The 18,945-nt window shown below is 36.1% G+C and overlaps 1 protein-coding gene across 1 annotated transcript in view; it reads left to right on the plus strand.

The window, feature by feature from the left end:
• The first annotated feature begins 1,034 nt into the window (after nucleotides 1-1,034).
• The window catches only part of LOC109047607 (mucin-2-like), a 33,100-nt gene continuing 15,189 nt past the window's right edge, over nucleotides 1,035-18,945 (plus strand). The window contains 12 exon segments of the mRNA XM_042715907.1: nucleotides 1,035-1,115; nucleotides 10,945-11,029; nucleotides 11,171-11,292; nucleotides 11,485-11,704; nucleotides 11,843-11,968; nucleotides 16,538-16,652; nucleotides 16,820-16,958; nucleotides 17,081-17,194; nucleotides 17,790-17,856; nucleotides 17,932-18,069; nucleotides 18,166-18,330; nucleotides 18,556-18,650. Of these exon segments, the coding sequence (XP_042571841.1) occupies nucleotides 1,035-1,115; nucleotides 10,945-11,029; nucleotides 11,171-11,292; nucleotides 11,485-11,704; nucleotides 11,843-11,968; nucleotides 16,538-16,652; nucleotides 16,820-16,958; nucleotides 17,081-17,194; nucleotides 17,790-17,856; nucleotides 17,932-18,069; nucleotides 18,166-18,330; nucleotides 18,556-18,650 (1,467 nt within the window).

Raw genomic sequence — 18,945 nt, forward strand, 5'->3', positions numbered from 1 at the left:
ACTGTGGTACATGTGGGTGGGAAATGAAAGATCTCATGGCCATGAACGACTAATTCGTTCTTACCGACGTCCCTCCATTTTAGTTGAAACCGTTGTGTTATCTAGGTGACACAATGAAATGAAACATCAAACCATGGCCACAAAATGTAGAACGTCGTAGGAATGAATGAAACAAGTTGGAATGAGAATCTATGTTATGGTCCTGCAATGTGTATTCCACAGCCCTGTCAATGTGCAGTGGCCTGAGCTTTTTCTTCACAAATACTTATTTTGGTTACTTCTAATTCATCATGACTAGTGTTTTTGTTTTGCTCTCTACTCTGCCGCTTTTCAATTTGTTACTTCTCACTGGAGCTTAAGCCATCCATACGTCCTACAGCTACATCCACTCAGAAATGAAACTCTTCTTGCTGAACACCACATTAAACAGTTAGCGGAAGCTTAGAGATTACGGTTTATAACAGGGAGTCTTTTTAATATGTTTCAGGCAAAGACCTGTTAAGAGGACATGAAGCAGGGGACCCACTGATACAAAATGTTGAAGCCAGAGCAAACATATGAAGCCCTCAATATTAACAGAAACTAGGTATTTATGATCAAGAATAAATTATTTATGTTACATGTACACCGAAGTCAGGCATAAACATTATGAACATTGACAGGTGAAGTGAAATAACATGGTTAATCTCTCTTCCATACATGGCACCTGTTAGTGGGTGAGATATATTAGGCAGCACATGGTGAACATTTTGTCCTTAAAGTTGATGTGTTAGAAGCGAATGAAAAACATGAGGAAGCATAAGGATTTGGGCAAGTTTGTACCAGGGTCAAATTGTAATGGCTAGACAACTCGGTCAGGAAGCATACTCCAAAACTGCAGCTATCTTGTGGGGGGGTGTTCCCAGTCTGCAAGTGATCAGTATCTATTAAAAAGTGTGTCCAAGGAAGGAACAGGATGGTGAACCAGCAACAGGGTCAGGTGTGGCCAGAGGCTCGTGAGCGTTAGAACGGACCACTGGAACAATAGAAGGATGATGGCCCTGGTCATCGCCTTACCTGGGGAAACACATGGCAACCAGGTGCACTATGGGAAGAAGCCAAGCCCGGCAGAGGCAGTGTGATGCTTTGTGCAATCGTTTCTGTTGGGAAACCGTAGGTCCTGCTCATCCATGTGGTTGTTACTATTGACACGTACCACCTACCTGAGCACTTGTTGCAGACGCATGGATACACCCTTTCATGGAAACGGTATTCCGTGGTGGCTGTGGCCTCTTTCAGCAGGATAATGTCGCCTGCCCACCAAAGCTTAAAATAGTTTCAGGAATAGTTTGAGGCCGCACAACAACGACTTTGAGGTGTTGACTTGGCCTCCAAATTCCCGAGATTCTCCAATCCAGTCGAGCATTTCTGTGGGATGTACCTGATACAAAAACAAAGTCAGATTCATGGAAGCCCCACCGTCACACACAACCAGGACTTAAAGGTATTGATGCTAACATCTTGGTGTCAGATACCACAGCACACCTTCAGGGGTCTAGTAAAAAGTTCCATGCCTCAACAGGTCAAGGCGTTTGTTGGTGTCAGCAAAAGGGGGTCCAACACAATCTTAGGAAAGGTGGCTATAATGTATGCCTGATCGGTGTATATTAAGACAGCAGATTAGAACTATGAACATTCTTTAGTTGCACATGCATCACTGCTTGTATTACTTGTTAAAAAGCATCATGCAGTTGTGTTGCTAAAACTTGGAGCAACTTTTCAGACTACCCTAGCAACTATTTTCTTCCTAAAGCACCTAGTAAACAAATGGTAGCTATTTTTAAAATTTTATTGCCATCTTTTAGCAACTTTTGAAAGTGACAGCATACGAAAAACAATGCACACATTTTCATCAAAATAAACAAAAAGAGGCAACCAAAGATGCCTAGCAGGAAACACCTCACCGTGAATTAAGTTAGCTGCTATTTTGCAATTGTTCAATAATAATTGTTCCCTTATAAATACACCCTTGTTAGTACTTGTAGCTTGTACCTGTGATTGTTGATCAGTTCGGTACAGCTGTAATGAAAAATTATCTAGAAAAAATGGAAAAGGTACTAGTATTTTCCAGGACATTATCTCGTTATCCATTATGATCTCTTGTAACCCTATTACCCGGAAAACTAAAAATTAATGGTTTATTTAATATGCAGGTAAAAAAAAAATAAAAAAAAAAAAAAAAAAAAAAACTGTGAAATATCAATTACGGAAAATTCCTTCATGTTAACATAGTAGATTGTGCCCTATTTTGAGTGTACATATTTTACTAACTACAAATAACTGCAAAACTATAATTGTTCAGAAATGTGTAGTTTTACTAGCAAAAAAAGTGTTCAGTTAATTCAAATGTTGTAGGCTATTTAAAACTACAGTTATTTATATTTTAATATTATATTATGCAATTATATTATTTTAACGAACAAATCTTAATTTAGCATATATCAAATCTATATCTAATCATAATGTGGCCGTTTATTGATTCCATAGTGACGTCATGCTGCCAATGACCTCACAACATCATGTACCCACTTGTCCAAATTGACTTTCCTTTAGCAACTTGCCTGAAAAATTTTTCTCTGAAAATTAGTTTGGCGAACACTGTACAAGGCATTACACCATGTAACTACACATGATGCAACCGATTCCCAGCCATTTGGCTGTCCAACCAATGCACAATGTTGCGCGACATAATTACTCAAATATCACGTTTCATTTGAGAAACCCCTGCACTCCCAAAAAAAAAAATAATTGCTTTATTTTGAATCTTTTCTTTTATTTAGAAAATCGTTCCCCCCCTGCTGGGGCGGGGACCCTTGGGGAAAAAAAAACAAAATTTTAACTTTCACTCTTTTACAAAAGGGGCATCACTGTTTTGGGAACCAAAGGGGAAATCCCGGTTCCCGGTTGAGTGTTTTATCCACTCAAAGGACCCACTTTATACATTTCTTCAGTTTGTTTTTCGGGGTTTTCATTTCCCCAAACTAATTTTTAAAAGGGGACTTGGGTGCCTTTTTTTTCAAAGTAGGTAGATTCTTTGGGGTTTTTCAATGAAATGCTTAAAAGACTTTATTTAAAAATTTTCCTCCCCGGTTTTTTGTAAAAAAAAAACCCCTTTTTTTACCTTGTAAAAAAAAAGCCCCTTTTCACAGCGACTTGTTTTGGGTTGACTTTTTTAAAATGAAAAGGGACCAACCTGCTCACCCACCCCCTCCTTTTGTGGGGGAATGTCGACACAAAAAAATTTAATTGCGGGCCCTTGGCCCTTGGTGCCTTTTTTCAAAAAGAAGTTTTTTTTTCAGTTTTTCGACGGGAAGAAAGGCCAAATTTCCAAAATAAATGAAAAAAACCCCCCAAAAAAAAAAAACAAAAAAAAAACCAAAAAAAAACCCCAAACAATTTTTCCTTCCACCCTGATCGCTGTTTAAATAAAAGATAAATTAAATCGTTTAAATCATTAATTTTAAATACTAAAAATTCCTCTTTGAGCGGCACATGTCCCGGGCGGAAAAGGATGTCCCAAATGCCACTCAAAACGGAAAAGCTTCCTATCTGAATAAAGGGTTTTTTTTCCTAAATAAGGCTATTAGTGGGGGACTGAAAAATGTAATAATGGGATTATGATCTTTTGGTAAATAAAAGGGACACCCCAGAAGGGGTTTTAATTTATTCCCCAATCCTTCAATTTTTTCATATCCTGCCGGAACTGCAAAATGTCCCTTTTTTAAAATTTTTTTAAGGGTGCTTGATTTTGGTTTTTAAAAAACACGGTCGCAATGTTTCCCAATTAAACTTTTCGGCATTTAAAAAAAGGGAAAAAGACCAAACCCCCCCTTTTGGGGTTAAAATTCTGACTCTTAACCATTGGCCCAAAAAATGCTCCCAATTTATAAATAAAGGGATCCCCCCCCGAAGGGCGTGTGGGGGGGGTCCCGGGAAAATCGTAAACCCCGTTTCCCACCGGGCAGGGGTGCGGAAAAAACCCACTGGGGCCCACAAAAACCCTTTTGTTCTTGAAAATTGCCAAAATGGGGGAAACCAAAAGCTTTGTTTATAAGAGAAAATTGGTTAGGGGGCCCAAAAATTTCATGGACATTTGGCCCTTTTGGATTCAGGCCTTTCAAGCCTTTGTTTTCCCTTTTTTGCCTTGGTCCAAATTTTCAGGTTTTTAATAAATTTATTGTTTTTTTTCCCAAAATCATCCCGCCCAAAACCTTATTTTCGCTGGTTTATTGCCTGCCCACCCATTTTAAATCCCTGTTTTTGGGGCATTTTTCGGTGGAAAACCCTTTGGGGGGGAAAATAAAAGATCTCGGGCCAAAATTTAAGATTTTTTCAACATTCCCTCATTTTTTTTTAAAACCGGGGGTTTTTTCTAGGGAAAAAATTTTAAAACATCCCCCCAGGGGCCAAAAAATGTAAAGTGTGGGAAATTAAAATAAACAATTTGGGAATAAATGGGGGGTTTTTCCGGCATGTTTTTCCAAACCCGGGCCAATGGCGGGGGCCTGTATTTTTTTCCAAATCCTTTTTTGGACTTCAAATTCCCATCATAAACCTAGTTTTTTTGTTTTCGCTCCCCCTTTAAACTTTTTGGCCCCCTTTTGCAAGTTTTTGTTCCCCTTGGGGGTTGGAATTTTAAAAGGTTTTTTAAACCGGGCCCCCATGGCCTAACGGCCCCTTCCCAAATTAACCAAAAAAAGGGCCCCCATTTCCCTTAAAATTTTGAAAAAAAAACTTACAAACAGTTTAGCGGGGAAGAAAAAGACCCTTTTACCCGGTTGAGAAAAAGGGGTACTTTTTTAAAGTTTTTTTAAAAAAAAAAGAACCTTTTTGGGTTTAAATTTAAGGAGAAAATGGAAATTTGCAGGGGGGCCCCTGTTTACAAAAAAGGGTGGGGGGGGAAGCGGGAGGGCCAACCTTTATTGAAGCCCTCAATTTTTAAACAAAAACCTAAAAAATTTGTTTTTTGGGGGGAACCCCCCCCAATTTTTTTTTATTATTAAAATTTTTGCCCCCATGTCCCCCGGAAATCAGGGGCTTAAGAAATATGTAAAAAGTAAATGAAGTAAAGTTTTAAAAACCCCCTTTTGGTTTTAAATTCCCCCCTTCCCCTTTTAAACCTGGTTTTGTTAGTGGGGAAAGATAAATTAGGACAAAGGGTTGAAAATTTTTGCCCCCTTAAGTTGAATTTTGTAAAGAAGGGCCAGGGGAAAAATGGGGGGGGAAAAAGGCAATAAGGATTGGGCAAGTTGACCCAGGGCCAAAGGGGGTAATTTTTTTTGAACCCAACCGGCCCCCAAAAACCAGCCCAAAAAATTGAAAACCCTCTTTTGGGTGTTCCCAAAAATTTTTCTTGAAAAAGGGGAAAGTGAATAAAAAGTTTAATTTTTATTTAAAATTTTTTCCAAAGGAAGGAACATTTTGTTTTTGACCCCGGAAAAAAAAAAGGGAAATTTTTTGGGGGCCGGCTTCCTTTAACCTTAAAAAAAGGGGCCCCCAAAAACAAAAAGATTTTTTTGGCGGTCCTTTGGTTTACGGGGAACACCCAGGGAAAAAGGAATTGGGCCCTTTTTAGGGAAAAACCAAAAAACGGAAAAACGGCAGTGTGAGGTTTTAAAAGCTGTTGGGAAAAAATTTTAGGCTTTTAAAATCCAGGGGTTTTTTTTTAAGTTAACCATTTATAATTTTGCAAACCAATTACCCCCCTTTCGGGGAAAAAAGGTTTGGGGGGTTTGTCCCTTTAAGACTAATTGCCTCCACACCAAACCCTTTAAAATGTTTCCGGGAATTTGTTTTGAAAAGGAAACAACAAGGTTTAAACCCTGTTCCTTGGGCCCAAATTCCAGTTTTCCAAACCATCGAAAATTGTGGGGATTTTAAACCCAAACAAGTCAATTTTGGAAAGCCCCCCCAAAATTTAAAAGGATAAACATTATTAACATTTTTAAAACCCACGGGGACCCCTTTTTTAAGGGAATTAAAGACCCCAAATTAAAGGGCTTTTTTTGGCAGCAAAAGGGGGTTTAACCCAAAAAATTTTGGAATGGTTTTTATTTTTTCCCCTGATCGGTTTTTTTTTTGAAGGTTTTGAAATTTTGAAACCCCCCCTTTTAAAAGTTTTGAAAAGCATAAACCCCCGGGGTTTTTTTAAATTGGTAAAAAATTTTGGAAATTTTAAGTTTTATTTTCAAATTTGATTTTTGGACAAAATAAAATTTATTTCCCTAATTTTTAGGTTAAAAATTTTATTTTTAAAAAAATTTTAATTTGCCTCCTTTTGGGGGAACGGTTTTTGTTAAAGGGACCCCAAACCAAAACCCAAATGCAAATTTTTCCCCTTAAAATTTTTTAACACAAAAAACAAAAAGGGCCCGTAAAATTTTTCCAATAAGTTAAAAAGTTTCCCAAATTTCAATTTTTTTTCTAATTGGGATTTAATAAAAATTTGTTTACTGCCCCCAACGGGGTTTGGGGCCCCCAGGGGGAACTTAAGAAAAAAAAAGGCAGAAAAAAAAGGGGGATTTTTGTTTTTCCAGGACAATACTTTAAATCCTTACTCAAAAATTAATTTTTTATTACCCAAAAAATTAAACTAATAAAGGGGTTGGTAATCTTTGGGTAAAAAAAAAAAAAAAAAAAAAAAAAAAAAAAACCCCTTTTGGGTTTTCAAAGGGAAATTTTTTCCCCCATTTAAAAGGATTTCCCCTATTTTAGGGGTGTTTATTTAATACCTAAAAAATTTAAAGGGCCAAATTTATTAATTTGGTGAATGGGGGGCCCCCCAAGCAAAAAAATTTTCCCCTTAAATTAAAAAGGGTTTTTTTGGCTTTTTTAAAAATTTACAGATTTATATTTTAAGTTTTTTCATTTTCGTTTTAATGTTTTACCAAAAAAACTTTCCCTTTTTTAAATCAAAAGAAAAAAAATTTCTTAAATTTCCAAAATGCGTTTGGAAAAGGGGGAACCCAACATTTTAAAAAAAATTTTAAAAAGGGTTTTTCCTTGCCCCCTTCCTAAAAATTTCCCTTTGAAAATTTAAATTTGGGAACACACATTTAAACAACACCAAACACCCCCTGAGGCAAAAAAGTTTCCCAAAAAAGGATTCTTTTCCAAAAACCCAGATTCACCAGGGTGGAAGGCAAACCAAATCGGGGCTTGTTGACAGTATAGTGTCCCCCGTCACGACACTGGGGCATTTAGGGACCCACAGAAGACCACAGGGTGAGACACCACCACCTGTTGGCCTCACTAACACCCTCTTCCAACAGCAACCGTAGTTTACCGGGAGGTCTTCCCATCCAGGTACTGACCAGGCTCAGCCCTGCTTAGCTTCAGTGGGCAACCAGTCTTGGGCTGCAGGGTGATATGGCTGTGGCTGTCCGTGGCAAGTCTTAACTTTTATAAAGAATATCTCTTTGGATTTGAGACTTTAGTCTTTGCAACTTTAAAGATCTTCTTTATGCACCAAGAGCTTGTAACACTCCTAAGAGAAAGGAACAATAAAAATCGCATTATATGACCCCTTTAATTCGCACCCGTGAGCATACGCGTGTGAAGTGCATACACCGACGCAGGAGAGGTGGGTCTGACTCCGGGTTACTTTTACACTGTTGCCACTGGTTATAATGCAAGTTAGCACTTCTAAATTCTTGATTCTGATTGGTTGAGCCGTGTTTGAAGCTGTTGTAAATTACACTACAAACATACACCTTTGTATACTTCTGTGTGTTCATCTAGTGTCGCATCCAGTGTATGAAATATCACTGATTATAATCAATCGGCTCTACGGTCGTTTTTGCTTTCACTCGCTTCTTTTGTAGACATGGTGGCATGCTAATCACTTTCACACCAAATATACTTTAAAACAAACACCAGAGACCACTTAAATAAATGTTTCACATGCTGAGAATGCTAACCTAACATATAGGCCAAATATAAACCATAAATGTTTAAGAATCACTTAGGATACCTCTGGGAGATTCATGATCAGGTAGATCAACTTAATCTGAATGCCAGAAAACTACTAATTGGCCAAAATGCTTCTTTTGACTTTTCGGGGATCATTTGCTCTTCCTTGTGGATTACCTCTGATCTACTTTCTGTACGATCTGAATTTCTGCATATTGAATTTCAGGAAAAAAAAAATTTGATGTTCCCAAATCCCCTCCACATCTAAAAAATCAAGAAGCATTATTAAAAAAAATATAATATCAGCAGTCAAAGAATTCAGAACTAAAAATTTGCTGTTTGAAATTACATCTATAAAACTCAGTTGTGTTAAATTTCAAATGTTCAATATTCAAGTTAAAAAAGACTGACTGCTGAAGGTCTGGAATCCATGGAAGCTTTCATTGGCCAAGGCCAGCCCATGAGGCCATTTGACCAACATGTCAAACAGCCAATCATCAACATTTCGTTTCAGCGTCACTTTTCGGGCGTGGAAATGTTGCCACAATAAAACTGTCTGTTTAAACATGACAGCTTTCTTCTTTTATTAGGGGGTTTGGCACCACAGTATCTTTGTTTCCAGGTGGAAAGTTAAAGAACACGACACACGTCTCCCAGAAATCCTGTGCAGAAACAACCTAAAATTCAACCTAACATCAACCCATAATTCACCCCATAATTTGTTAACTTGGATTTTTCACCATTTAAGTAGACAAAATGGTAACGGTCTGCTAAATACAATCTTAATCACCATAATGCCTGTCCCTGAATACCAGTGTAATTTTGTAGTCAGCCTAAGAGTATGTCATGGTCTGTGTTGAACACAGCACTAAGATCAAGTAAACCCAGTATTGAGTCATCCTTGATCAGAAGCTGGAAGCAAGTAATTTTTGTAATTTTTTCGAGTGCAGTTTCTGTGCTATGATGAGGCCTGAATCCTGACTGAAATTTTTCATAGATGTCTTTTTTGCAGGAAGCAGTACAGTTGCGTGGACACAACATTTTAAAATATTTTAGACATAAACGGAAGATTTGAAATGGGTTTGTAAGTTGCCAATTCATTTGGATCTAGTTGCGGTTTCTTAATGAGAGGCTTAATAACAGCCAGCTTAAATGGTTTTGGAACATGACCTAGTGATAGAGATGACTTAACATATTGAGAATAAGCACTTCTGCTACAGGTAACTACTCTTTCAATAATTTAGTGGGAATGGGCTCTACTAAACATGTTGTTGGTTTAGATGTGATGATTAGTTTACTTAGTTCTTCTTGTCCTATAGTTGTATAGCACTGTAATTGTTCTTTAGGAGCAGTACCAGATCATAATGGATCATAAAACGCAGTCAAAGGTTGTACATTTATAATTGTATTTCTAATAGTTTTGATTTTCTTGGTGAAGAAAGTCATTATTTCTAAACTGTGATGGACTATTCAGTTTAGGTGATGCCTGTTTATGTGTTAGTCTAGCGACTGTATTAAATAATACCTTGGATTGTTTTGGTTATTTTCTATGAGTTTGCGGTTTGCAAGGTAGTGATCAGTAACATCATCACTTTGCTGTATAACGTCTATTTCAGTAAGACTGGTTCCAATGTGATGTAATTAAGTCTTTGTATGATTCCGACGTACTTGTCCAAATTAATGTACAGCTAGTGTTTTACAATGGATGCTCATGTGTTTTGGTGAAGTTTGTGAAGATTAGTGATGTTTATACTTTTAATCTGCCAAGATTATGCAAAAGTGTCCGATTCCATTTAGTGCAAGTCATCAGAATAAGGTAAACACGCTGGCTTTTGTAGCCTAATCGATTGTTCTGTGGTTGTTTTCAATGTAATGTTAAAATTGAACTTTTTTATAATTAAATTAATGCAATATAAAGATACATGCACTGGTCCCAACAAGCTTTTTATTTATTTTTTATGTATTTTATTTATTTATTTATTTTTCAGTTGGTAGATCTTGTTGAGTTTCTCATTTGAAAAGCAGATCCCCACACAAAAAAAGTGTGGGCACCCCTGCTCTATGTAATCATAGTAAAAACACGGAGTGAGAATTTGTAAGTTTACTGTAGAAAAGCTAAAATGTATTTAAAAGTGTGACTAACCAAATCAACTGGCTTAGTTTGCTAATGGGCTAAATGGGTCGGTATTATGGCAGCTGCATATAGGCCTAATACATATTGCATATAATGCATATTTTTAAATTGTATTGCATAATGGATACGTGTATGCAGTAGTAGTTCTAACGACTTCTGATTTTTTAAAGTCGAGTTTTATTTGATGAAAGTCTAGTTGAAGTCAACTAGTCGCTGATGACGTCATTTATGAACAAATAAGTCTGGAGCTGTGACAAACACCTTGTGCAGTATGTGCACAGCTATGGCATATGACACAGTGCTGCCCACATGGCTATTGCCCCATAACAGCTCATTTTTATCAGTTTTTTTGCCTTTCGGTTGTTTTATTTTGCACAGATTTCTGCTTGTTCTAAATCAGATATAGATAAAGTTGCACAGTAAAGATTACATTTATATGAATGCATTAGTGAGAGCAATTGCATGTGTGAATTAATTCTACATAGCAGCGTCTCTCTAGTAGTAGTAACACTGTGAAATTTTGTTATTAAGAAATATATGCTTGAACTTTTCAGTTTCTAAGCTGTCTTGACTGGGGACTTGACTTGGGACTTGAATGCAAAGACTTGTCACACACTTGACACTCAAAAAAAAAACACTTTCCCACACCTATACCAAAAACAGCTCATAACACACACTATAAAAAATATCTTCTCTATATATATTATATTTTTATAAAAAACAATTATTTGTTGAAAAAGTGCCTGTGTTGACAGCAATTAACAACGTCGATCCGCGGGTTACGCATGCTAAATTTATTGTTGATATCTATAATTCATATTTTACTATTGGTTAATGGTTTCCCTGTGGTGTTGTTGTAGGTGGAGTTGGACTCCAAATATTCAAATAGAACCTGTGGATTGTGTGGCGATTTCAGTGGGGTCTATAAGAAGTTAATTCCGTCAGGTGAGTTGCTGTAATTGACGTGTCTTTTTTTTTTTCATATTATTTCTCAATTACATTTTTCCACATGTATTGCAATTTTCATATCTTCAAGATCATGTGTTCATTATAGAGCTCATCATTGTCTTTTCTTATTCAATACAGATAAACTGCTCAACTACAATGAGTTTGGAAATAAGCAAAAATCTTCCAACTTAAACCAATTCTGCAATGATCCTTCTGAAGTAGAAAATAAGACAAATTGGGTAGACCAATGTAAAAATTATGTAAGTTGCAATAGGTATCTGTATGGGTTTGATAGATTTAGGTGGAATTGTCTAATGCATGCCCTATCAGCTTCAACAAACAATTTGGCAATCACTATCTAAGACAACATCTTTAAAGAATTACAATATTGATATTTAATGTGGACCTCTGATGGTAAAGGTTAAAAATCAAAAATACCTGTGTCACTACAGCGGGCGGATTGTGAAGACCGTTTGAAAAATACAGACTGGTCCTCCTGTATCAAGATTTTACCCCCTGAGCCGTATATCGAGGCCTGTATGAATGATATTTGCTTGAATCAACTTAAAGACACTGTCAACTTCACGCTCTGTGCGACTTTGTCTGAATATTCACGTCAGTGTTCGCACGCTGGGGGAACTCCGCCGAACTGGAGAAGAGCTGACTTCTGCGGTAATAACTACCACTGAGCTTTGGTGGATGTCACAGGATTCCTCTCTTGAGCATTTCATTTACTTTTCCTTGTTCTTTTTAATTATTCATTATTAGCAGCAGATGTAAAGACTCTATACTTCTTGTATTCACTTGCAGCTGTGACATGCCCCTACAATATGGTACATTCTGAAAGCGGCTCTCCCTGTATGGACACATGTATGCACAAAGATACAAACGCACTGTGTGAGGAACACCACATCGATGGCTGCTTCTGCCCACAAGGTCAGTCCCCAATTCATATTAATTTAATTTATTCTTAAGAAACGCATATAGAACGTTGATTTTACATTACAATCACCATATACTGTATATTAGTGCTGCCAAAATTAGTACATTAAAGGGATAGTTCACCAAAAAATGAAAATGACCCCATGATTTGCTCACCCTCAAGGCATCCTAGGTGTATCCTTTCTTTCAGACGAATCCATTTGGAGTTATATTAAAAAATGACCTGGCTCTTCCAAGCTTTTTAATGGAAGTGAATGGGTGTTATTTTTCAGTAGTCCAAAAGAAGTCAAATAAAGCACATCCATGCATCATAGAACATGTCCCACACAGCTCCGGGGGGTGAATAAAGGCCTCCTGAAGTGAATCAATGCGTTTTTGTAAGATAAATATCCATATTTGATACTTTATAAAAAGTAATATCCAACTTCCACTAACTGTCTTACACACAGTCACAATAGAACACCGTTATGGCAGATGACGTATGCGTAACTCTACAGAGTAACTCTTTCCAGCTACATGCATATCAGCAACTCTTGATCATAGGTCTTCTGAGATTTATTTTTTGCGAGGCATGGCTCACATCAGCTAATGCTGATTGTGAATAGCACACTGACACTGTTTGGGTGTTTATATAAGCCAAAACAAAAACACACACTTTAATTTAATTGACTTCACTTCTGCTAACACCAAAACCCAACTCCAATTTAATTAAACCACAACCCAAGCCTATCACTTAGAATTACTTTTTTGAGTGAGCTCAATAAAGACATGAAAGATGATGATTGTTTGTGTTTTATAACTTTTACATTTGCGTTTACATTTAGACATTTAGCAGATGCTTTTATCCAAAGCGACTTAAAAATGAGGACAATGGAAGCAATCAAAATCAGCAAAAGAGCAATGATATGCAATTGCTATAGCAAGTCTCAGTTAGCTTAATGCAGTACACATAGCAAGTTTTTAAAATCATATAATAAATAAAAAGAAAAAGAAAAAATAATAATAATAAAATAAAAAGATAGAATAGGAAAAGAATAGAGCAAGCTATTGTTAGAGGTCTTTTTTGCTTTTGTTAATTGTATAATAAATAAAAAAGAAAACAAATAGATAGAATACAATAAGATTAGAGAAGCTAGTGAGTTTTTTTTAAGAAAACAAGCGTTAGTAAATAAATAGATGGCAAGTCTAAAAGGGGCATTTTTTGTTTTTTTAAGAATAGAATAAGAATAGAGAGAGTAGAGTTAGAGGGTAAAATATAGATGGAAGAGATGTGTTTTTACCTGATTCTTGATGATGGACAGTTGGGCAGGTCATTCCACCAAGGAGGGAACATTTAATTTAAAAGTCTGTGAAAGTGATTTTGTGCCTGTTTGGGATGGCACAATAAAGCGACGTTCCCTTGCAGAATGCAAGCTTCTAGAGGGCACATAAGTCTGAAGTAATGCATTTAGGTAAAGGGGTGCAGAGCCAGTGGTGGTTTTGTAGGCAAACATTAATGCCTTGAATGCGAGCAGCTCTTGGTAGCCAGTGCAAATTGATAAACATTAATCTTGCTACTGCGTTCTGGATTAATTGTAAAGGTTTGATAGAACTGACTGGAAGACCTGCCAAGAAAGCAATAGTCCATCCTGGACAGAACAATAAGTTTTAAAGCATGTTCCGAAAGAAAGGGCCTGATCTTCTTGATGTTGAATAAAGCAAATCTGCAGGACCGGGCAGTTTTAGCAATGTGGTTTAAGAAAGTCAGCTGATCATTACTCATAACTCCAAGGTTTCTGGCTGTTTTTGAAGGAATTATGGTTGATGTGCCTAACTGGATGGTAAAATTGTGATAAAACGATGGGTTTGATGGAACCACAAGCTGTTCTGTATTGGCAAGGTTGAGTTGAAGGTGATGGTCCTTCATTCAGCAAGAAATGTCTGTTAGACAAGCTGAGATGTGAGCAGCTATCGTTGGATCATCAGGTTGGAATTACAGGTAGAGTTGAGTGTCATCAGCATAGCAGTGATATGAAAAGTCATTCTGAATGACAGAACCTAGTGATGCCATGTAGACAGAGAAGAGAAGTGGTCTAAAAACAGAGCCCTGAGGCACCCCTAGTAGTTAGATGTTGTGATTTGGACGCCTCACTTCTCCAAGATACCTTGAAGGACCTATCTGAAAGATAAGACTCAAACCACTGGAGTGCGGTTCCTGAGATGCCCTTTGCCAATAAGGTTGACAGGAGGATCTGGTGGTTAACAGTGTCAAAAGCAGTGGACAGATCCAGCAATATAAGTATTGAAGATTTGGAATCCGCTCTTGCCAGTCTTAGGGCTTCAACAACTGAGAGCAAGGTCTCGCTTGAATGTCCACTTCTGAAACCAGATTGTTTGCTGTTGAGGAGGTTGTTCTGTGTGAGAAAGGCAGAGACTTGGTGGAACACAGCTCGTTCAAGTGTTTTTGCAATGAAAGGAAGAAGGGAAACTGGTCTGTAGAGATGGGTTAAGGGTGGGTTTCTTAAGTAGTGGGTTTATACAAGCCTGTCTAAATGCTGAGGGAAAAACACCAGTGTGAAGGGCTGTGTTAATGATGTGAGTGAGTGCAGGGACAACTGCAGGAGAAATGGCTTAAAAGGTGATGAAATGGAATAGGATCAAGCGGACTTTAGCCAGAATCAAAGCAAATTTCATGATCAATTTGAATTTATGCAGAAAACCAGAAAATTTTAAATAAGTCATACTTTTTCTTGCAACTGTGTGTGTGTATGTGCATACATATACAGGGTAACACTTTATAACAACATTCAGTTGTAAGGCATTTACAAGTGATTAGTTAAGGATGAACTAATCATTTACAAAACATAACTATTTGTTCATAAATGATTAATAAGTGATATGTTAATATTTTTATCAATGCTTTGTAGATTGAGTTATAAGTAATTTACAAGTGATTAGAATTACATTTACATTACATTTTTGTACATGTACAAAACATGACTATACGTTCACAAATGATTAATTAATATGCTAACGATTTACAAATCTGTCCTAAGTTATCTTAAAAAATAGCATATCATGAAATAATCAAACTTATCCTAAGTAAATAGTTAATAAGTTACTAGTTAATATATTATGAATCACTTATAAATCATTGAAATGTCAACATTGTACTATTATCTCACAGCGTTAAAAATACTCCATGTGTCAGAGAAGACATCTGTCTACACCCTCGACAGTCAGCCCTTATATTGCAGTACACACTACAAAGTATTCAAAAACTGTTGTGTAAACATATGAATAAATCATTTACAACACTTACTGCATCCCCTAATCTAAAGTGTAAACTACTCATCACTTGTGTATGTTTTGCTCATCATTCATAGATCTTGTGTGTACACACACACAACCTGTAACCGGCAGGTTTGTAAAACATTTACAAATAATTACACTTTAGATTAAGGGATGCAGAAAGTGTTGTAAATGATTTATTCATACGTTTACACAACAGGTTTTGAATACTTTGTAGTGTGTACTGCAATGTAAGGGCTGAATGGTGAGGGTATAGACAGATGTCTCATCTAACACGTGGAGTTGTTTTAACGCTGTGAGATAATAGTTCAATGCTGACATTTCTATGATTTATAAATTATTAATAATTTATGAAAAAGTAACTTAGCTAGTAACTATACTGAAAAAAACATATTCATTGGAATTTACTGAAAAAAATTAAGATAAGTTTGGTTTAAATCAATAAATTTCAACAACATTTAAATAAAAAAACATATAAAACAAACTTTCAACAACCACTTTCCTTAAAAACAATTTTGTATCTTTTTTCAGTGTATTAACCTTTTACTAAGGATTTGTTTGATTATTTGGTGGTGTGGATGGGTGTGTGTGTGTGTGTGGTGGTGCGTTGTGTGTGTGTGCTTGTAGTGTATATAACCTTTTACTAAGGCATTTGTTTCCGATTATTTGTGATTTCATGCTATTTTTTAAGAAATCCGAACTTAGCGCGAGAATTTGTAAATCGTTAGCATATTTACTTAATATACTTATCTGAGCTGCATCCTAGAACAAAACAATTTTGTGAATGTATAGTCATGTTTTGCATCTCGTAAAGATTAGTTTCTATTATCTAATCAGTTGTAAATTATTTATAACTTAATCTATAAAACATAGATAAAAAATGTATTCAAACACCACATATCACTTATTTTAATTATTTGTATGATGGCGTAATCTGTTCCTGTTGCCATCTATGAATGCATAGTCATGTTTTGTAAATACAAATTGTTAGCATATCACTTATTAACTGCTTATGAACATTTTGAAAAAGATTAGTTCATCAGTAAATCAGTTAACAAAACATACACAAATTGTTAGCATATCACTTATTAACTGCTTATGAACATTTTGAAAAAGATTAGTTCATCATTAACTACTCAACTTACAATTGTAGTAGGCCGAACTTACAAAACAAACGACCCAGTTTATTCCTAATAAGAATGGTAAGCATGAAGGCATAAACATACCATGATGTGTGTGTATGTGGTTATAGATGTGTTAAATGTGTTATAGGAACTGTGTTTGATGAAATCTCAAACAAGGGCTGCATTCGGGTGGAAGAGTGTCAGTGTAAGCATGAAGGCATCTACATGCCAGGACAGATTCTCCGCAAACATAACGAGGAATGGTAATAAAACACATTTCACTCTATTCTCCTTTTCAGCTTTTCATGTCTTTAATTGGAAAAAAGCACTTCAACTAAAACACACTGTATACCACTCTATTATATTACTACAATGTATCCTGTAGTTGTTTTTTTACAGTGTCTGTTTGTCATTGTTTTGTGTAATTCAGTGTATGTAAGAATGGAGAATGGATCTGTATAAGTGTTCCCCGCCCTGGCCTGTGTGCTATAGAGGAAGGATCACACTTCACCACCTTTGATGGGAAAGAATTCACTTTCCATGGAGACTGTAACTATGTGCTTTCTAAAGTAAGAGTGTTTTAGTTACTAACTACACCTAATTTAATTGTTAAGACACGTTGGGATTTATTTTGTTGGTATCCATGCCTTAGGAATATGTGAAATTCTTAATATGCATTTGTGTTTTGTAGGACTGTGAGAAGTCCAAGTTCAACATATTTGGTCATATTGTTCCTTGTTTCGCTGGAAAAACTGACACCTGTTTGCAATCTATTGTGGTATTGTTTGACAACGACAAGAAAAATGTGTGTACACCTCTTTACTTTCACAACAGCAACACACAAATTTTGTATACTTGATTTTTATAGAAAACAGATCATTTTAAACAAATTAAAAAGTAATGATATGTACATATTACATTACAATTCAGACATTTGGGGTCAGTAATATATATCTATATCTATATCTATAGAGAGAGAGAGAGAGAGAGAGAGAGAGAGAGAGAGAGAGAGTAAAAACCATAATATTGTGAAATATTGTTACAATTTAAAATGTCTGTTTTCTATTTTAATATATTTGAATATATAGAAAATTTATTTAAATCATTCTAACATGCTGATTTGCTGCTTAAAATGTTGAAAAAAAACTTGTGCTATTTAAAAGTCTTCTGCAATTTTGATGAATTGAAAGTAAGAAAAAAAACAGCATTCATTTGAAATAGAAATCTTTTTAAACATAAAAAATTACTCTACTGTCACTTTTAATCAATGTAGTGTGTCCTTGGTTAATAATTATAATCATTTCTTTTAAAAAGAAAAAAAAATCCTAGTGACCCCAAATGTTTGAACAGTAGTGTAGCTTGTGCAAAATAAAACTAATACAGTGTGCATTCTTCTTCAGCCTCTGATTATTAAAGCTGACAGGACGGTACAACACAATGCAGAAGTTTCACTTCCTTACACGACAGGTGAGGGAGAAGAAACTCTTTATTTCTTTTCTGTGTTTTAGAGCTTAAAGTTGAATATGACTCTTTTATTCTCAGCTGACTTCACGGTGTTCAAGCCGTCATCGTTTCACATCATGCTTCAGACCACCTTTGGGCTCCAGGTGCAGGTTCAGCTGGTGCCTCTTATGCAGGTGTACATCACTGTGGACCAAAGCTTCCAGGGCAAGACTTGTGGTGAGTCCTTTGTCTTCAAAACCATAAAAAAACATCTGAATTATATAGTGAATTTATCAAAATAGCCATTGATGTGTGATTTGTTTGTTTATGCAGGTATCTGTGGAAATTTTAACAAAGTGCTGTTTGATGATCTGAAGACCCCTCAGGGAGTGGTGGAGGGTACAGCAGTTTCTTTCGCAAACGCATGGAAGGCCCTCTCCAATTGCCCCGACCGTACTGAGAGAATGGACGACCCCTGTTCCTACAGAAGTGACAGCGGTGAGACTGTTTGTTTCCAAAATCAGTGTGGCAAAGTCATGGTGGACAGTTTTCAATTTTGTATTTGTATTGTTTTATACATCTACGGAAGGGTTTAGAAGTGCACAAATTCATTTTGGGATAGTAATCGAACAGGTAGCAATCAGGAACTCCACTATGTATTGATTTATGCATTTTGTTATTACATTGAATTTAGCTTTTTTCTGTGTTTTATCATGCTTTTAGTGCCCTTCATTGAGAACTGGTGTTTCAAGATGAAGGACGAGAAGAGCCCCTTTGCCAAATGTCACACCACTGTCAATCCAGACAGCTACTACAAAGTATGATCTGAAACAGTAGCAGATTATAGAGAGACAAGTAGCATTTTCCTAACCTTTTGCAATTAAGAAACCCAGTTTTATTTAAGTATTAGTTACAGTACTTGTCAAATGTTTGGAAACATTACAAAGTCTCTTATGCTCACCAAAGCTGCATTTATGTGCTCAAAAATATTGTTAAAACCCTAATATTGTGAAATAGTATTACAATTTAAAATAACTGTTTTCTATTGTAATATATTTTACAATGTAACTTATTCCTGTGATGCAAAGCTAAAGTTCCTTTGCTCTTTCTATT

The sequence above is a fragment of the Cyprinus carpio genome, chromosome A25 (assembly GCF_018340385.1).
Source record: "Cyprinus carpio isolate SPL01 chromosome A25, ASM1834038v1, whole genome shotgun sequence".
Taxonomy (NCBI): domain Eukaryota; kingdom Metazoa; phylum Chordata; class Actinopteri; order Cypriniformes; family Cyprinidae; genus Cyprinus; species Cyprinus carpio.